This window comes from Asterias rubens, chromosome 12 (genome assembly GCF_902459465.1).
Source record: "Asterias rubens chromosome 12, eAstRub1.3, whole genome shotgun sequence".
Taxonomy (NCBI): Eukaryota; Metazoa; Echinodermata; class Asteroidea; order Forcipulatida; family Asteriidae; genus Asterias; species Asterias rubens.
In genome coordinates, this window is record NC_047073.1 from 5,565,206 (window position 1) to 5,581,731 (window position 16,526).

Below are 16,526 nucleotides of genomic sequence, written 5' to 3' on the forward strand. Positions count from 1 at the left end.
GGCTGCCCAGGGAACGAGGCAGGTGCTGAGTAACGTTTTACAACCAACGATCATTTACAGTAAAGGTCAGGAAAATATCTATTTCAACTGTCTCCTTAAAGTGCTGGATGTGTCTTAATGGTGTAATCTAACTACATGTCTTAAAGGCAGTGGACACTACTGGTAACTACTGGTAATGACTCAAATAATTTTTATCATAAAACTTTACTTGGTAACGATAATTGGGGAGCTGTTGATGGTAAAAAACATTGTGAGAAACGGCTCCCTCTGAAGAAACGTAGTTTTCGAGAGATAAGTAATTTTCTGCGAGTTTGATTTTGAGACCTCAGATTTAGAATTTGAGGAATCAAGCATCTGAAAGCACACAACTTCGTGTGACAAGGTGTAATTTCCTTTCACTATTATCTCCCAATTTCGACGACCAATTGAGCTCAAATTTTCACAGGTTTGATATTTTATGCATATGTTGAGATACATTAAGTGAGAAGAATTGTCTTTGACAATTACCAATAGTGTCCAGTGTCTTTAAAGGACAGTTAGTGAAACCAATTATAATTGTAAAAGTAACCCAGACGCCAACAAACGACGGTGTGTATGCCGGAGAGCATAACCTTTATCCAGGCCTTTTGGCTGGAAACCAAAGACCGGGTGTCTGTTTGTGTGTACACTTCGTGCCCACGAGCACTGGTTGGCTGTTGTCGTGGCACGCTCACCCTGGCCTTCATCAACGGTGTACACTTCCTACCGAATAATCGGTAAAAACTGACTGCAACAATTGACATCCCCTGTGATGAGTTACCAACCCAAAGCATGCCGCCGTACACACCCATCTGATCAGCGTAACAATATCCGCAACTGCCACAGTATAAAAGAAACCCGGCGATGAGATATCGTTGGAGTAAATGGCGGAAAAGGCCTCCTTCACGGTGTGGGCTTCTCGATTGTCTGCTCATCATCACTGCACTGCGCGCTCGCTCGAAGCATAAACACTCAGAGGCACAGTCGCCCCGTAATCCAAGAAGAAAATTGGTGGAAACTATAGATCGACGACTACTCTAATGACGTCACGATCCGGTCCAAAACCGATGATGGATATGCCGGAGGGATCCGTTGGAACAAAACCCGACATGCTCAACGTTTTATTGCCCGGGATCCGGGGGTCCGGTTGAACGTCTTCATCATCAAACCCGTTGTAATTCCAGGAGTATGCAATCGACTTTCACTTTATTATTTGACAAGTCGATAAAGTTATCATCGGCGCCGTTAATAAAAACACTAATAGTGGATGTTATCTTAGGCTATTTTGAGAGGGTATATTACACGGGGAGCATCCTCTATGATTCCGGGTCTAAATGGAGGAAGTCGTCCCCTACAAGTAGCTTAATCAGTCCATAAATAGACGGGCAGGATTTCTCCGATCGTTGAGGTACAAAATTAGTCACCTAAATTTAGCCACTTTCGAGTGGAATATTCACAGCACTTCAAAGTGTTGATGCTCTTGGTTATCGTTAAACATGGATACCAGACTATCACCATAGAATTTTAGCACCATTAAATCGGCAGCATAATTTTTAAGTGCAATTTGGATTCACGTTGACAATGTGGTTTTATGTTTAAAACAAGGTACATTAAAAAATAATAAACGCTCCCCCAACAAAAACAACAATGATTTTTGTTCATGCAAACAAAATGTGTTCCTCATCACTTCACAATGATGAAAGCATAACCTGCTATCTTGAGGAAATTATAAGGTGTTATCTTCTTTTTTAATAACTATAGCTCGGTCGAGAGTGAGCGGGTGAACGATGGCTGGGTGGGAAGGGGGACGCAGTACAGGTCCCTGATCAACACCCGGTTCCGCCGAGTAAGCAACAAGTAGGAGCATAATATTCTGGTTTACAATAGCCTACGAGTGAAGTATTTGCCAACGATTTAATTCTCACAGCCTTGAATACTAGACTACATCAAATTGCAAAAAGTGCTCCCCTCTCGTTCACCATCCGAAATCCAATCCAATGAAGAATGCAACAGCGTAATTTTGAGGTTAAATCTTCACCAAGGCAACCGATCTCATGCGGAAGTTGTTCTTCCGTTTTCTCATTGCTCTCATTCCACGCCATTATGCATCAACCCCTCCCCACCCATTATATAGGTTCATCCTACTCCCACACTGCTGCGCTACAAAACACGATGGATCTTGACAAAATAGGCATACTATAATCCAATAGGAGAGTTAAAGGCACTGTACACCTTTGGAAATTGTCAAAGAACAGTAGTCGCACTTGGTGTATCTCAATCTAAGCATACAATAACAAATCTGTGAAAATGTGGACTCAATTTGTCATCAAATTTCCAAGAAAATAATGAACGATAAAAAAACACCATAGTTGCATTACTTGTTGTGCTTCCAGATGCTAATAAAAAGCTTCAGCAAAAAAGTCTTTTTCTCAAAAACTACATTACTTCAGAGGGAGCCGTTTCTCACAATTTGGTATACTACCAACAGCTCTAAATTGCTTGTTACCAAGTAAGTTTTTATGCTAACAATTATTTTAAGTAATTACAAATAGTGTCCAGTGCTTTTAAACGATATACTCAAGATTCCTTTCTGGTTTTTCTCATTTTCTCTCAAGCATTTCCTAGGAGGACTGTTTGTATCCGGATGTTTCATAATCATCACCACTGTATTTATAGAATACAGTATTCCCACATTGTTGTAATTACCGGTATGGTTTCTAGGAAGGACAATTTATATAAATGTTTCAATTCAATCAACATATATTTCCGTATTGGTGAAAAGGGGTGGGGAATAATAAACAAAACAAGTACAACTTCAAGAACTTATCAAGAAAATTATTATTAATGAACATTCAATGAACAAATAATGTTATGGGTACGAAGTAAACCAATATGGGGGCACTTACAGAAGCCAGCAAGGTTTGTTTTGAAATACCTGACAAATACAAAACAAAGCAACAAAAAAACAAAAATTAACAATCTAACTCAAACAGGACCACTATACCTGAAACCTGGGAAATTCATGAGCCGACGTATATAGAGACAGGAATAGTCTTGCAGCAGGTGAATGTGTTGATAAAATGTAAATGAGCTGGAATGAATTCGTCTCGACCGATCTTGGTCACAAATTAAGTAAACCTGGGAATAAACGAGTCAGAGTAAATTGAAAATAGCTATGATAGGGACATATTTGCCTTTCGCCATCTTTTTTTCTAGGTGTGTAGATTCTTAAAGAGCGACTTGTGGATGATACAAACAGGGGGATCAGATCAATAACAAGATATCCGACGATGTATGTATTGGTAAGTGTAATTGGGTAAGAAGGGCTTACGATTTGGTAGAATACGGATTGGAAAAGATACAAGTCCGAATCGCTGGTCCAGTTATTAACAGTTTATAGTACAGTTGGCAGTTAGCAGATGGTGTTTTGTATCGTACAAAATGTACCAAAACCCTTTAAGATTCCACGCACATAATAAGGACAGCACTTAAACGTCACGGACTTCACACAATATATTCTTCTTTTTAGTAAATGAACGTAAAAAGGCGGGAAAACTGTTCATTATAGAAAAAGAATCAGTGTGGCACGGAAGGCTTGAAGGGCCGGAACCTTAGTAAGAGAGTGCTGATGGATACAGCCAAGCTAAATCTAAAGTAAAAACCTACATAAAAGACGACGTTCAAATATGTGGGAAATGACTATATAGTCAAGTGACGTGACAGAGGCCCCATGTTTATAAGCGGCCACTCTTAGCATCAAGTACGGGTGACATAAACTTCCCCCTGACTCACCGAGTGTGCCGCATTTTATGGCGGGAACCGCATCGATAAACGTCGGATGCCGTTTGTTTTCTCTCTCGTCTGAGTTTATTTTAGTTTAGGCGGTAAATGGTGTCAGTCGGTAGTTCAAGTGAGGACACAAGTTGGCGATTTGGAGACAGGAGGTTTGTTTAATTAAAGGTGGATTGGAAAAGTGAGCAATTCGTGCGCCATCTTGATTATATAGTCTAGTTCTCTGTTTGACCATGGTTATCATGAACGCCGGGATTTGAGGCATTTTACATGGTGAGGTATCAAATTATATTTGGTGTTCAGTTAAACCATGTGTGTATCTACTTGCCAGGTAGACTTTGTTCTGAAGAGAATTGTCTTGCTATAAATTCTACTACCGCGGAGTGACTTACAGAATTCTGAAAACAACGTATTAAGAAATCGGTAAGCAGTGTTTGTCAAAGAAACGTCGGAGCCCTGCCCGAGCAGTACAGGAAACAACATGAACGAGAATGGATTTAACCTTGCTTTTTACTTGCAATCATTAAGTATGTATCATGACCAGTGACGTCAGCATAACTTGCAATCTTTAAGTTAATAATGACTTGCACAAAAGACCAGTGACGTCATCTGATGCACCACCCCAGTATAGTTTCCTACGACATTGCTAATGGGGATTACTTTACGCCAGACATAAACCGCCAACTATTTTTGATTCAATGAGTGAAACACGTAAACACCAATTGGTGACACATTTTAATAGTTTGTACCTATGCAATCGATTCCCAAAAGGGCACATTCCAGGTGTAGCAAGGGTATTTTCTTTGGGAAGGTATATTGAACCCAATGTGCCGAATATTTGTTAATGTCCTCAACTGAAGACTTTACACAAAATTCAGATAAGAGTTGATTCATTTCCACAAATGAATCTTTAACCCGGATTCTGCGTAATTTTGACCCTAACCAGGATCAATTCCGGGTCATACACAGAAACTGGTCAGGAACCACAGGACCCGGTTTCAGCCCTTTGACACGTTGTTCTTTACAGTACAAGGAACTCCATAATTGGGTCAAAGCCGAAACAAACGCCAAGTTGGTAAAGAAAGAAATAATTATAATGATTTTGTTTGGCAAAATGACCGAATTTAAGGTTTACTGTTCAACTTGACTTCGTGCTTTAAGTTGTCAACGGAGACTGCCGGGGGGGGGGGGGGTATTTACGAACATACAATCTCATTTACATTTTGATTGAAAACGGGTACATTTTATAATGTTATGGTTCATCCTTCGCCAAACGCCGAGTAGAGGTTTGAGCATATCTTTTAAAAAAGTCACCAGGGAGACACGCAAGTCAGTGTTGCAGTGACATCTAAAAATACAAACTATATGTCCACGTTCTCCCCGGTCACCTCTCAATGAACAGTAATTTTCTTCACGACGGGAATCAATTCCAAAAGTGATTAACTTAAAGAAATTAAATGCAGAAGGTTCTACCCAATATAAACTCAACTGTGGTCCCCATCAATCCGCTGCCAGAAGCACAGTCTGCTGATTGTATGCAGTATTAAAATCCAGCGGTTTTACCCGATCGTGGACCAATCCCAGGGGTCGCTCCGCCACAACTCACAAACGGGTCTCTTGCTGATGCTTTTGGAGTCCTGCGGATGAACTTTTTTTTTATTCATTTACATAATAGTGGCTTGCCGTAAAACGTCACACTAGGGACTCATTACACAATCCCACGTAAATGGATGTTCCCTAAGCTGTTAAAATGGATAGGCCATTAGGCACTGAACGCACCGTACGCTCCCCAAAGCGACCGGGCCAGCGGCAACTGCAGCGTAAAAAATTCGTTCATATGCTTCGTTGACAATAGATTTAATTACAACGCAGGAAATGTCGCGAATTAGTTACTGACAAATAACACTCATGGAAATGAACGGTCGATCATTTCTGATGATACTTTTAGGGAGTGCCGCCATAGGTGATGCATTCCCGTGGTTTTGAAAATGGAGAGAGAAACAAAATCGAGGGAAGTTGTTGATGCAGATAGCACAGATGTAATAACTTCCGACAGACTGTTAGCATTTAAACGTTACCAACCTCAATTCAATTCACTCCACGTAATTTTTCAATTTAGGGAATATACACTTATGTTCTGCAGGGGGGGGGGGGGCATTGGCTACAAGATGACGAGGCTGAGTTGTGTAATGTACTTCCTCGCTTAAAGTACGCACACATCCTTCTCCATGATAGACCAAAAACATAATCCGAAGCCGTCTTCACCAATATTTAATAACGTGTAGATGAAGCCGTTGATGGTTAACGCGTTTGCAAGCCATTCCTCAACAAAGATCTGACGCACTGTGGGCAAGGAGTTTGTGGGTGCGTTCGTTTAGCTTCCCTGGGTTGACCCCAGTGTGTGGCGTTTTTTTTTTCCAGGACGAACGTGGGTAATTATCTGCACACGTTCGTCCTGGAAAAAAAAACCCACCACACACCGGGGTCGACCCAGGGAAGCTAAACGAACGCATTCTGTACTACACAATGCTCTTGCTTGATGTATGACAACTCCACACACATTTGAACCAATGGAGAACATTGTACCGTGGATAAGGGGTGTGCAGTACCAAACATTCACAGACGACTGGCTTGACCCACGTTTGAACCCTACTCTAAAACCAGAGTCTCGCATCTCAGTTAGGTTTTTAAAGGTCGTGAGTTCGAATCCCATTCGAGTAATAATTATCTATCCTCCATTGGGATATTAATAGTAAAACGGTAGGAGTTGCCGTTCAATCAACTTCCTCATTTATTGTTATTTATACTATTCCCAACCCACTCCTCGCTTAAATGTCATGACTTGATCTTCAAATGAAAACAATCAAATTGGATCCTTTCGGAGTTTGAATCTCCCTGTCAGAAACTCAAAGCTTTGTTGATCAGGACAACGAGAGATTAGTACAGCCCAACATGTTGACATAAGATTGTGAAAGAAACTATTGGCAGGAAATACAAACTTTAAAGGCAGTGGACACTATTGGTTATTATTCAAAATAAATGTTAACATAAAAACCCTACTTAATACTAGGTAAAGAGAAGTGGAGAGCTGTTGATAGTATAAAACAGTGTGAGAAACGGCTCCCTCTGAAGCAACGTAGTTAACGAGGTAACTTCTCACTCAGATAATAAAATAATAAAATACTTCAGCTAAATTCTTTGCGTCTGAAAGCACACAAAGTATACCAGCAAGGGTGTTTTTTCATTCGTATTCTCTTGCGAATTCGAGGACCAATTTAGCCCAAATTTTCACCGGTTTGTTGTATTATGCATACATCATGTAAGAAGACTGGTCTTTGACAGTTACCAAAGGTGTCCATCATGCCTTTAATAGCAGTGTGGTTTAAACGATTTCCCCCAACTTGTACCACTCTCTTTTGTTCCACAGATGGTATGTTTTTGTTTTTATAGACGAAGAGAAGACGACGCCGTTGGTGGGTCTGGGGACCTGGTGGTCGAGGAATTACGCCCACACCGACCCACAAGCTCTCCTGCCTTGAGAGTGACATGTCGACAAGTTTCCGATGAAGAACAATAAACTCCAATGTCAATTGATTTTTCTTTTGATTTCACCTGGGTATAGTGGGCGGTTGGGTTTGGACCACGCTTGAGGATTGAGGAATCGTTCAAATGGATAAATCAACTTTGAGTGGGTACAAGAGTTTTTTTTTTATTACCAAGAAGTAAACAATTTAATATTTTGCTCTTTCTTAAAGGGTTTGGGTATTCTTTATACGGCAAAAAACACAATGTCTACAGATTTACATAACGCTTTTAAAGATAAACATGGCTTGAAGATAACGATGGTAGAAAGCTTCCTTTACAATATTACTTGCTGATGTGCTGTAGTTTTCGAGAAATAGGTAAAAAATGTTTGGGAAATATTTATTCGTCTCACTTCTAACTTTCCTCAAAAACTTGACTTGACTAATGAAGCTGATTCTCCTACAGGTAAATTCACAGTGAGGAGGGATTCATGTCATGGCCAAAAACTTGATCTACACAAAATAACAAAACTCTTTAAACCCTACAGGTAGTGCGAACACAATAGTAAGATTGAACATACAAATATTCTCATGCCACAAAGACATTGATAAAGGTCCGTTGACAACTTGTTTGCCTGAAATGCCATGTTTTTGTAAGTTTTTTTTTAAAGTAAAACGGTCTTGACTGCTGTAAGGTAACATAATAAATATTTATGGCGCTTTTTCACCAATATAATGCACTTGATCCTGCAATTCCAAACTCCGACGTTTATTTACAATTCCAGATGTTTCTCTTTAATTGTTTTTCGCATGACTCTGAACATGTTTTAGCTTAAATTTTCCCAAGGTGCAAGCAAGCCTTTGACATTAACCAAGGTTGGACGTGGGCTTTTCAGGTATTACATGAAGGACACGAAACCTAGTTTTTTAATTTTATTCTGAAAGCCTACTGATTACAAAGGAAGTACAAATACTGTGAAATGTTTATCTCTGAAAAGAAATAATATTCGAGAAAGCTACGTCTGAGAACCTATTATTATTGCGCAGCAGCTAATTTCGTGTGTTACAACCAAAATTATGGACTATGTGTTTACATCTTATACTCATAGTACAAGAGTAGGCCAAAATGTTTAGAGGTTCGGGGGATGTTCACTATATGTACGTTTGTATCTCCGTTTGAATACATGAGAGGTCAAAGGTGTAACAACTGGCAGGATCCATGCCAGGCGCGCAAGGCTGGTATCTAGCGTTATTCACGAGCCTCGTCAGATGTCCAGGTAGATCCACTGATTCCATTGGATACAATCATCGTTTGATAAACGTGCAGTGACATGGTCACAGGTCAAACTACACGCCGGTTTTGAAAGTTTTGAGGCCGGCATCTGGCGTTATTCACGATCCTCGAAAAAGTGTGACGTCAGATGTTCAGGCTTATGTACCTTCTTTAAGCTGTAGCCGAGGGCGCCCTACCCTAATGACGCCATGCATAAGACATTATTGCTCTCCATTCATAAATACTACACTGTATTATTGTTATTTATCCCCGGTGCAAGAGTCACCATTTACAGCAAAAGTAAGCTTCACAATGAGCGTTGCAATTTAATTAGCAAAACTCCCACTCTACTATACAGACTGTACTTTGAACTGTTTCGAAACATTTTCTCACAAAAAGACACACTTAGGCCTACAACCAAATCAATCACTTACATAAAAATGGCAAACTTAATTGAAGGCTAACGTTGTTGTACCCAGACGCTATCTATAATAATTGACACAGTAAGGTCAATGCAAACGAGCTTTATATCTTTAGTATTTTATAACACTAGATTATAGAACTGGTAAAAGTACAACAATACCTGGAAAACGTGACCAATCTATAATTGCTTATTTGTTAGCCCTGAAGGCCCTTTGTATGCTTCTTTAAGGATATATTTAAACAATGTTGTAGTCTCAATCACTTGATCAAAATTAATATGATTCCAAAGCAATTCCGCCGACAAAGAACGTGTACCTTTCGGATTCGCTTTTGCCGTTAAAGAAGTCAGAGTTGTCGGTTCTTCCGGAGGGTTTATTGTAATTGCGGCTGGGAGAGGGATGGGTGTATAGAAAAGGAACTGTCGTCAGGAATTGCAAACTGAATTATGATTCGTGCTTTGCCTTATTTTGATACTAGCTCTTTTTGTTTAGGTAGAATGGGTTTACAAGGTAATGAAAGAAACAGCATGGGAAGCGACGTCCTGACTGTGTGCCTTCCGCTTACTTGGTTTATTTATATATCGTCCAAATGGAATACGAGCGTTCATAAAGGCATCCAGTGCCTTTAAGGACAGTATCCTCACTTTGTGTATCCCAACACATGCATTAAATAACAAACCCGTGAAAACTTTTACTCAATAGGTCATCGAAGTTGCAAGAGAATGATGAAAAGTAAAACACCCTTGTTGCACTTAATTCGCGTGCTATCAGGTGCATAATAAAATGCTTCAGGCTGTAAGTATTTTAATAATATTAGAAAAAAATCACCACTTTCTCTAAAACTACGTTACTTCAGAGGGAGCCGATTCTCACAATGTTTTATACTATCAACAGCTCTCCATTGCTCGTTAATAAGTAAGTTTTTAATGCTTACAATAATTAGTTTTACTATTAGTGTCCACTGCTTTAAATAATACAATTGTGGCTTAAAACTGTAACCTTGCGTGGGCGAAGCTATTCAGTTTCTTTGCCGGCATTTTGTATCACATGAACAACTTGACAAGAAACTAACCTTTCTGGTGAACCATCCTCTTCGCCCAATGGTAAACGTATATCATCTGACCTTGATTCAAGCCGCACTAAGCGTGATCTGTTGTCTAAATCTAAATCCAATGGTAGTGGAGTGAAGAAGGCTGGATCTCTGTCAGGAACACAGACAAATAAATCAAGATTTTTTTATATTATAAATGACAAGTTAAGAGCAAGCCTGGCAAAGCATAAGTTGTTCGTATTCTTTAAAGCTTATACAATAAGATGTGCTATTAAAAAAAATGAATATATTCTGAAAATGTTGAAAACTAATTAAAATGAGACTTGCTTTTCATGAAATTATGTATCCACGACGGATAAGCTTATAATGGCATTATAGTTGCCCATGTGTATTATTTATTTACAAGCGCCTAGCTAGTCCTTCTTTCATTTTAATCAACAAAATAAATCAACCGTTGACTGACAATTTTTATTACACACGGCAACTAAAAGAAAGATCACATAGGCAATGGGAGACTTTTGGGACGCTTGGTGGCAGCAGACTTACCAGGTAAAATCCATTGTTCCCGGTCATGTGCGCACGCTCAGAACTACGTAAACAATGGAAATTTACCTGGTAAGTCTGCTGCCACCTCGTGTCCAAAAGTCTCCCATTGTGTCCGCGAAGCTTAAAGACCTGCTCGAACGAAACCGGAAGCAAGTTATCTTTGCTGAAATTATTTTAAATTTTCACAATCAATACGGAAATTGAGTTCACTTGTAATACAAACGATTGTTGTTGTGTAAACAAAATAATTTGGAATAGCCTTCTCCGGTGCTTTCAAGATTCGCGAAACGTCATATTACACCATCACCCATGTTACGTCATTGTGGGAGCTCTATTTTGTATAACAACGTTGTGCATAGCAAAGCAACATCCCACACATGACGTCAACGCATTGTAATTTCGAAGCACGCCGTCAACGGCAGAAATGTTTCTAGATTTTCACAACCTTGTGGTTTGGGCCTTCTGTGTTGATCGATAGTTAGAAGTGTATGACCAAATGATTTAAATTATTAACAGACACATCGTGAACAAGTTTAAGATAAAAGCCACTTCCATTAAAAAAAATGCTTTGCTGAGGTATTCCTGTTTACTGGCAATGATAATGCATCCAATTTCATGCCTTTTTGATCCTTCCAAGATACTCCCAATTTTGCAAACTCCACTGATGTGACAACTTTAAACGTCAAAACGAGTTCCACTCAACCTTTACGTCCGCTTCCGATGTATTATTAATCCAACTGGATAACAACAATCCTTTAAAAGGTTATCACGTTCACTTTCGATATAGGGTCTTTTAAACTGCATCAATTCATCGTAGGTTTGCGGGTATCACTATCTTCCAATACACGAAACAATTCTACGTAAGAATTACTAAATAGTAAACTTGCAGGTAAAACCATTATCTCTTTTGGGGCAGTGTTGGCTCTACTTGAGTTGAAGTGGCTCTAAAAAGAACCAGTATAGTGTAACAACTCGACTTGTCAACCAGTACACTATTAAAGTTTTCATACATCGAAATATTTTCAGATAATTCATCATTCTAGACAACCTTTTAAAAAATCCCACATGAATCTCACTGCGTGTAAAAATTATCTTTATTACGCACTGGGTCGATTTCACAAAGACTCATAACTTTAGGACTAGTCCTAAGAGATATCAAAAACATATCGGTAGTTTTAAAGTTAGGACGAGTAACTTATTCTAAGTCTAGATAAGACTATAGTCTTAACTCTTTGTGAACTCGCCACAGGGAAACCTAAGGTTGTCAAACACAATTGGTGTATCCCAACATATGCATACACTTATAACAAATCTGTGAACAGTTTGACTCAATTGGTCATTGAAGTTGCAAGAGAATAATGACAGAAAACGCCCTTATTGTACAAATTGTTGTCCTTTCAGATGCTTTAATACTTAATATACTTCAGGCCTGAACTCTTTTATCAGATCCAAATATTTGAGTGAGAAATTACCTCTTTCTAAAAATCTATCGTTACTTCAGAGGGAGCTGTTTCTCACAATTTGTTATCAACAGCTCTCCATTGCTCGTGGCCAAGTATGTTTTGATACTACCAATTATTTCGAATAATTATCATTAAAAGTGTCCAGTGCCTTTAAATACTGTTTTAAATAATAGCACGTCAGGTGGACGAACCTTTCCGAGCTCCGAGTGTCTGGCGATGTCGTATTAAGTATGAACGATACCAGGAAAAGCTTTTAAATTCATAATACCAAAGGGGAAATACATCTGTAAACCACGGTCTTCGTTTCCCATACACTAACAGACAAACTGTCTGCGTTGAAAAGCTTGCTCAAGCTAATCCCTTCACAGCAAAATCATTTGACCTATATGATAAACTCAATTCCAGAGGCCGTTTGCGTTTTATTTGACTTTAATTCCCCCTTGTTAACGGCTCCATCTTCCACGTTTTTATCGCCACTCAAATCACTCACAATCTCGTTAGAAACCACGCTTTATCTCGTTATAAGTTACCGCTCTTAATTCAAAGTAAACGCAAATCGGAGGCAGCCGTGTGGTTGATGAATCAAAACAGCGAGGAGTTTGATAAGTTTCCGTATTTTCGCCGTAATTAACTTCTTTTTATTTTTTTATTTTTAGAATCGACTATGCTGTTTGAAGGACAGTACCCCCTATGTCTTTGGAGAATTTACGCGATTTACACGACGTGTACTTTTAACCAATGCGTGTCCAAGCGTAACATTTATATGGCGCCTTATTCCAATGATCTTTGGTCGTGGCACTCCAATCCGCATGTAGGAGTTGCCAGTTCCGGAATGAAAATATTAGGAAAAGACTTTACGAAAAAAAAAAAAAACCTGTGCACTGACTAATTGCACTTCTCTCAGATATAGTTGTATTCTTAACGAATGACCACATACACATTGTCCATTTGATTCAAGAGCGAGTCTGCTAAGGACTGCAAACTCTCAGCCCATCCATTTTGAGCGGGAAATATAGGTCAATTTGTTGACACCTTCGGCGCGCAGTTCATGAGCAGAGATGTGAAAACGTGCACGGCCGCTTAACAGTTTATGCCGTGAGTTTTGCCTCCAGAGCGTCGTATACGTCAGACGAAGGTTTTTTCTTGTTTGCACTTGATTTCCCACCCGCAAGGAACAATCCCCTTCCACTGTGATCAAGACGCAGCTAGCCCCCCGAGAGGAGCGTCTATTCCCCCCGTGCTTGTTTACACTCCGAGCAGGTGGATCTCGCAGGTGTTTTGTCAATGGTAGTTTACCTTCGATGAATGGGTTGTGACTCGTAAGTTGGGGTTCGATCTTCAGTCACAGAAATCGAGATACTTTTTCTCAGTTACTCAATCTGGCGTGATTTACGGTTCGTCAGCCGATGACATCCTGTTTTCTTTCTGTTTGTATAATAGGACCCATAAATAAATTGTGTGATCCACAAACTCCAGAAAGGAAGAGGGATGATTTTCAATAATTTATGATGAGCTCTGCAATAGGGTCCATAGCGATTCAGAAATGCTAGCTTTTCGATGCCTAATCCGAAAAAGAATCGTTTCTACGAGGCTGTGACACGCTTAGCCGTCTCTTCTTATCGGAGTTGAATACCCACCCTTCTTATACTTAATCCGCCGGATGCGTCTTCACAAACTCAGTACCCATGGCAACCGTAACCATGATATTGGGATATAAAGCCCCCCCCCCCCCCCCCAATCGTCCTTAGCAGACCCGTATGGAGTATCTACTCTCGGGACCTTCAAAAGGAGAGTTTAATTCGCCCCCAGGGTTTTGTTTTCTGTCTCCCCCGTTCTTCGCCTGATTGTTACAAAGCAGCGGTTTCGTACTATGATCTTCAACGAGGCTAGCCGGCTCAGGCAAGGGAACAGGAAGCGCTCAATGAAATTATCGGACTACCCTGGGGGTAAGGAAAGCAGAGATGACCTCACCGCAGTAAAGGACAAAATATCCTCACAAATACTGCGTGACCTTTCGCTTTACACAAACTGTACACACCGAAAAACAATTTTCAAATACGAACAAGAAGCGAACGGTGAAAGTGTCAGCTTTCTGAATTCGTTGCAAACAAGTGTTTTTTTTTTTTTTTTTTTTTTTTTTTTGGGGGGGGGGGGAATGTAGTAACAGACCAGACTAAATACTTGGTTTGATGAGTTTAAAGGCATAGGACACCTTTGGTACTGTCACAAAACAGTATTCGTACATGGTGTATCAAAGTGAACTTTTTGGAAATTGTGGGACTACTTTTCAGGGCATAATTTTTTATTATGTCATATTAAATTTTAAAACAGTTGAAAGTTTAAATTAAAAGTTGAAAGTAAACATTCCCAAGGCCAAAAATGGAGAGAACAAATAAACCGCCCTCAACGTTTGCTCTCACCTTGCCGGTAACCGCCTCCTCTTGACGCAGTACTTGCAGAAGAATATGACCCCGATGACCAACGCCAGGCCGCCCGTAACGCCCGCCACCAAGATCACAATCGTCAGGTACGGGCTCGACTTGAGGATGTCTGTGGGTAAACCACGAGCCCCCTGGGGAAGGGAAAGAAGAGACAGACATGGTGAGATAAGTTGAGAGAGGGGGAACACTGCCTGATTCCGTTACAAATCAGATCCGCAGAAAGAGCATATCGGTTAAAGGCACAGGGCACTATTGGTAATTACTCCAAATAATTGTTAGCATAACATTTGGTATTAAATGGTATTGAGCAATGGTGAGCTGTTGATAGTATAACACATTGTGAGAAACGGCTCCCTTTGAAGTAACGTAGTTTTTGATAAAGAGGTAGTTTCACACTAAAATATTTAAAGACTTCAGCTATGCATCTGAATGCACACAAAGTTGTACAACAAGGGTGTTTGTTTCTTCTTTCATATTCTCTTGCAACTTCGATGACCAATTGAGCCCAAGTTTTCACAGATTTGTTATTTTATGCATTATGTTGGGAAACACCAAGTGAGAATACTCTTTTTTTTTTTTACTATAACCAATAGTGTCCAGTGCCTTTAAAGACGCACTTTGGTAGATTGAAAATACTACAGTTTGGCTGTCCAGCTGACAAAGTGTGCAATGGTGGGGATAGCAAAATATCCATACCGTTGTCAGAGGTTGTTTGGGTAAAGTTACACACTCACACAACCCTTAATGCAGTGCTGTGTATCATACACTATGTGAAGATAGTTATAAAATAATATTTTGATATTCATTACAAGCTATACCAAAATGGCCGTCAATGCTTGTAAACAAAGAAAAGGTACTAATATAATAACAACATAATTTTCACAGCGAAGTTTAAAATTGAATCGCAACTGTGTACAGCCCAACAACTGTGCCCATTTTCGGTACCTTATGCTATAGCATGGACATCAAGAACGAAACAAAAACGGGCAAACACAAGGACTCCATATTATGTGCACAATCTTAAAGCCATTGGATACTTGTGGTAAATAGTATTGTCCGAAGGCCCAAACTTCGTGTATCACAACTTATATATAAAATAACAAACCTGTGAAAATTTAAGCTCAATCGGTCATCGGAGTCGGGAGAAAATAACGGGAAAACCCACCCTTGTTTCCCCACGTTTCGCCGTGTCATGACATGTGTTCAAAATAAATCCGTATAGGCCCTAATTCTCGTTAGCGAGGATTGATAATTATTGTTTTAATGTTTTCTCAAAAAGTAAAGCATTTCATGGAATAATATTTCAAGAGAAGTCTTTCACCATTACCTTATGTAAACCCTGTAAGTTATTTGTAAATCTGTGAACTTTAATTTTGTTTCTGTTCCGAAAGTGTTTAATGCCTTTAAGACAAGAAAAATGTTTTAAAAAGTCTGTGGGAAATTGGTAAGTCCATGGGCAAAGGAAAGAAGAAAATATTTCTCCACAATGAGGCATTTTTGAGAGTGGGTGTCAACATGGTGTGTGTGTGTGTTTGTGTGTATGCATTTCTATGAAAAGTTCACGAACGTGACGTACCGTTGATTGGTAACAAATAACTTGGTTTGCATCATGCAATTAACAATCACTTATAGTTTGACGAAAGGGCAAGGCTTGACTGGCTTAGCCTCAAGTAGGAAATGTCAAACCGACTGTCACTGTGTAAGGTGAAATGGACTCTGAAGTCTGAAACTCTCCTCTCTGTTTAGATAAGGAAGTGTTCACTGCCTGGAGTGCCTTGACTTCCTGCAGATCAACTCGAATAAGTTCGGTCAGATATTGCTCAGTCACTAGTGATTCATAGCCTTTTGCAAAACTCCAACCTACAAGTTGTAAAAATGTTAATTTGATGACACAAAATAGTGTTTTTACCGATGAATATTTCACTGAAGGCAGGCGGAGTTGTTAGACACACACTGCATATCTTAATTGAACAAAATATCCGTTTTGTCTGCTGCT

At 39.6% G+C, this 16,526-nt stretch overlaps 1 protein-coding gene across 2 annotated transcripts in view; it reads right to left on the reverse strand.

The window, feature by feature from the left end:
• LOC117297530 (serine/arginine repetitive matrix protein 1-like) overlaps positions 1–16,526 on the reverse strand; it is a 71,385-nt gene that overhangs the window by 11,193 nt on the left and 43,666 nt on the right. For both annotated transcript variants that reach the window (XM_033780617.1, XM_033780618.1), the window contains 2 exons: positions 14,510–14,661; positions 10,102–10,230 (listed from right to left, as the gene is read on the reverse strand). In XM_033780617.1, coding sequence (XP_033636508.1) covers positions 10,102–10,230; positions 14,510–14,661 — 281 coding nt within the window. The remainder of the gene's footprint in view (positions 1–10,101; positions 10,231–14,509; positions 14,662–16,526) is intronic.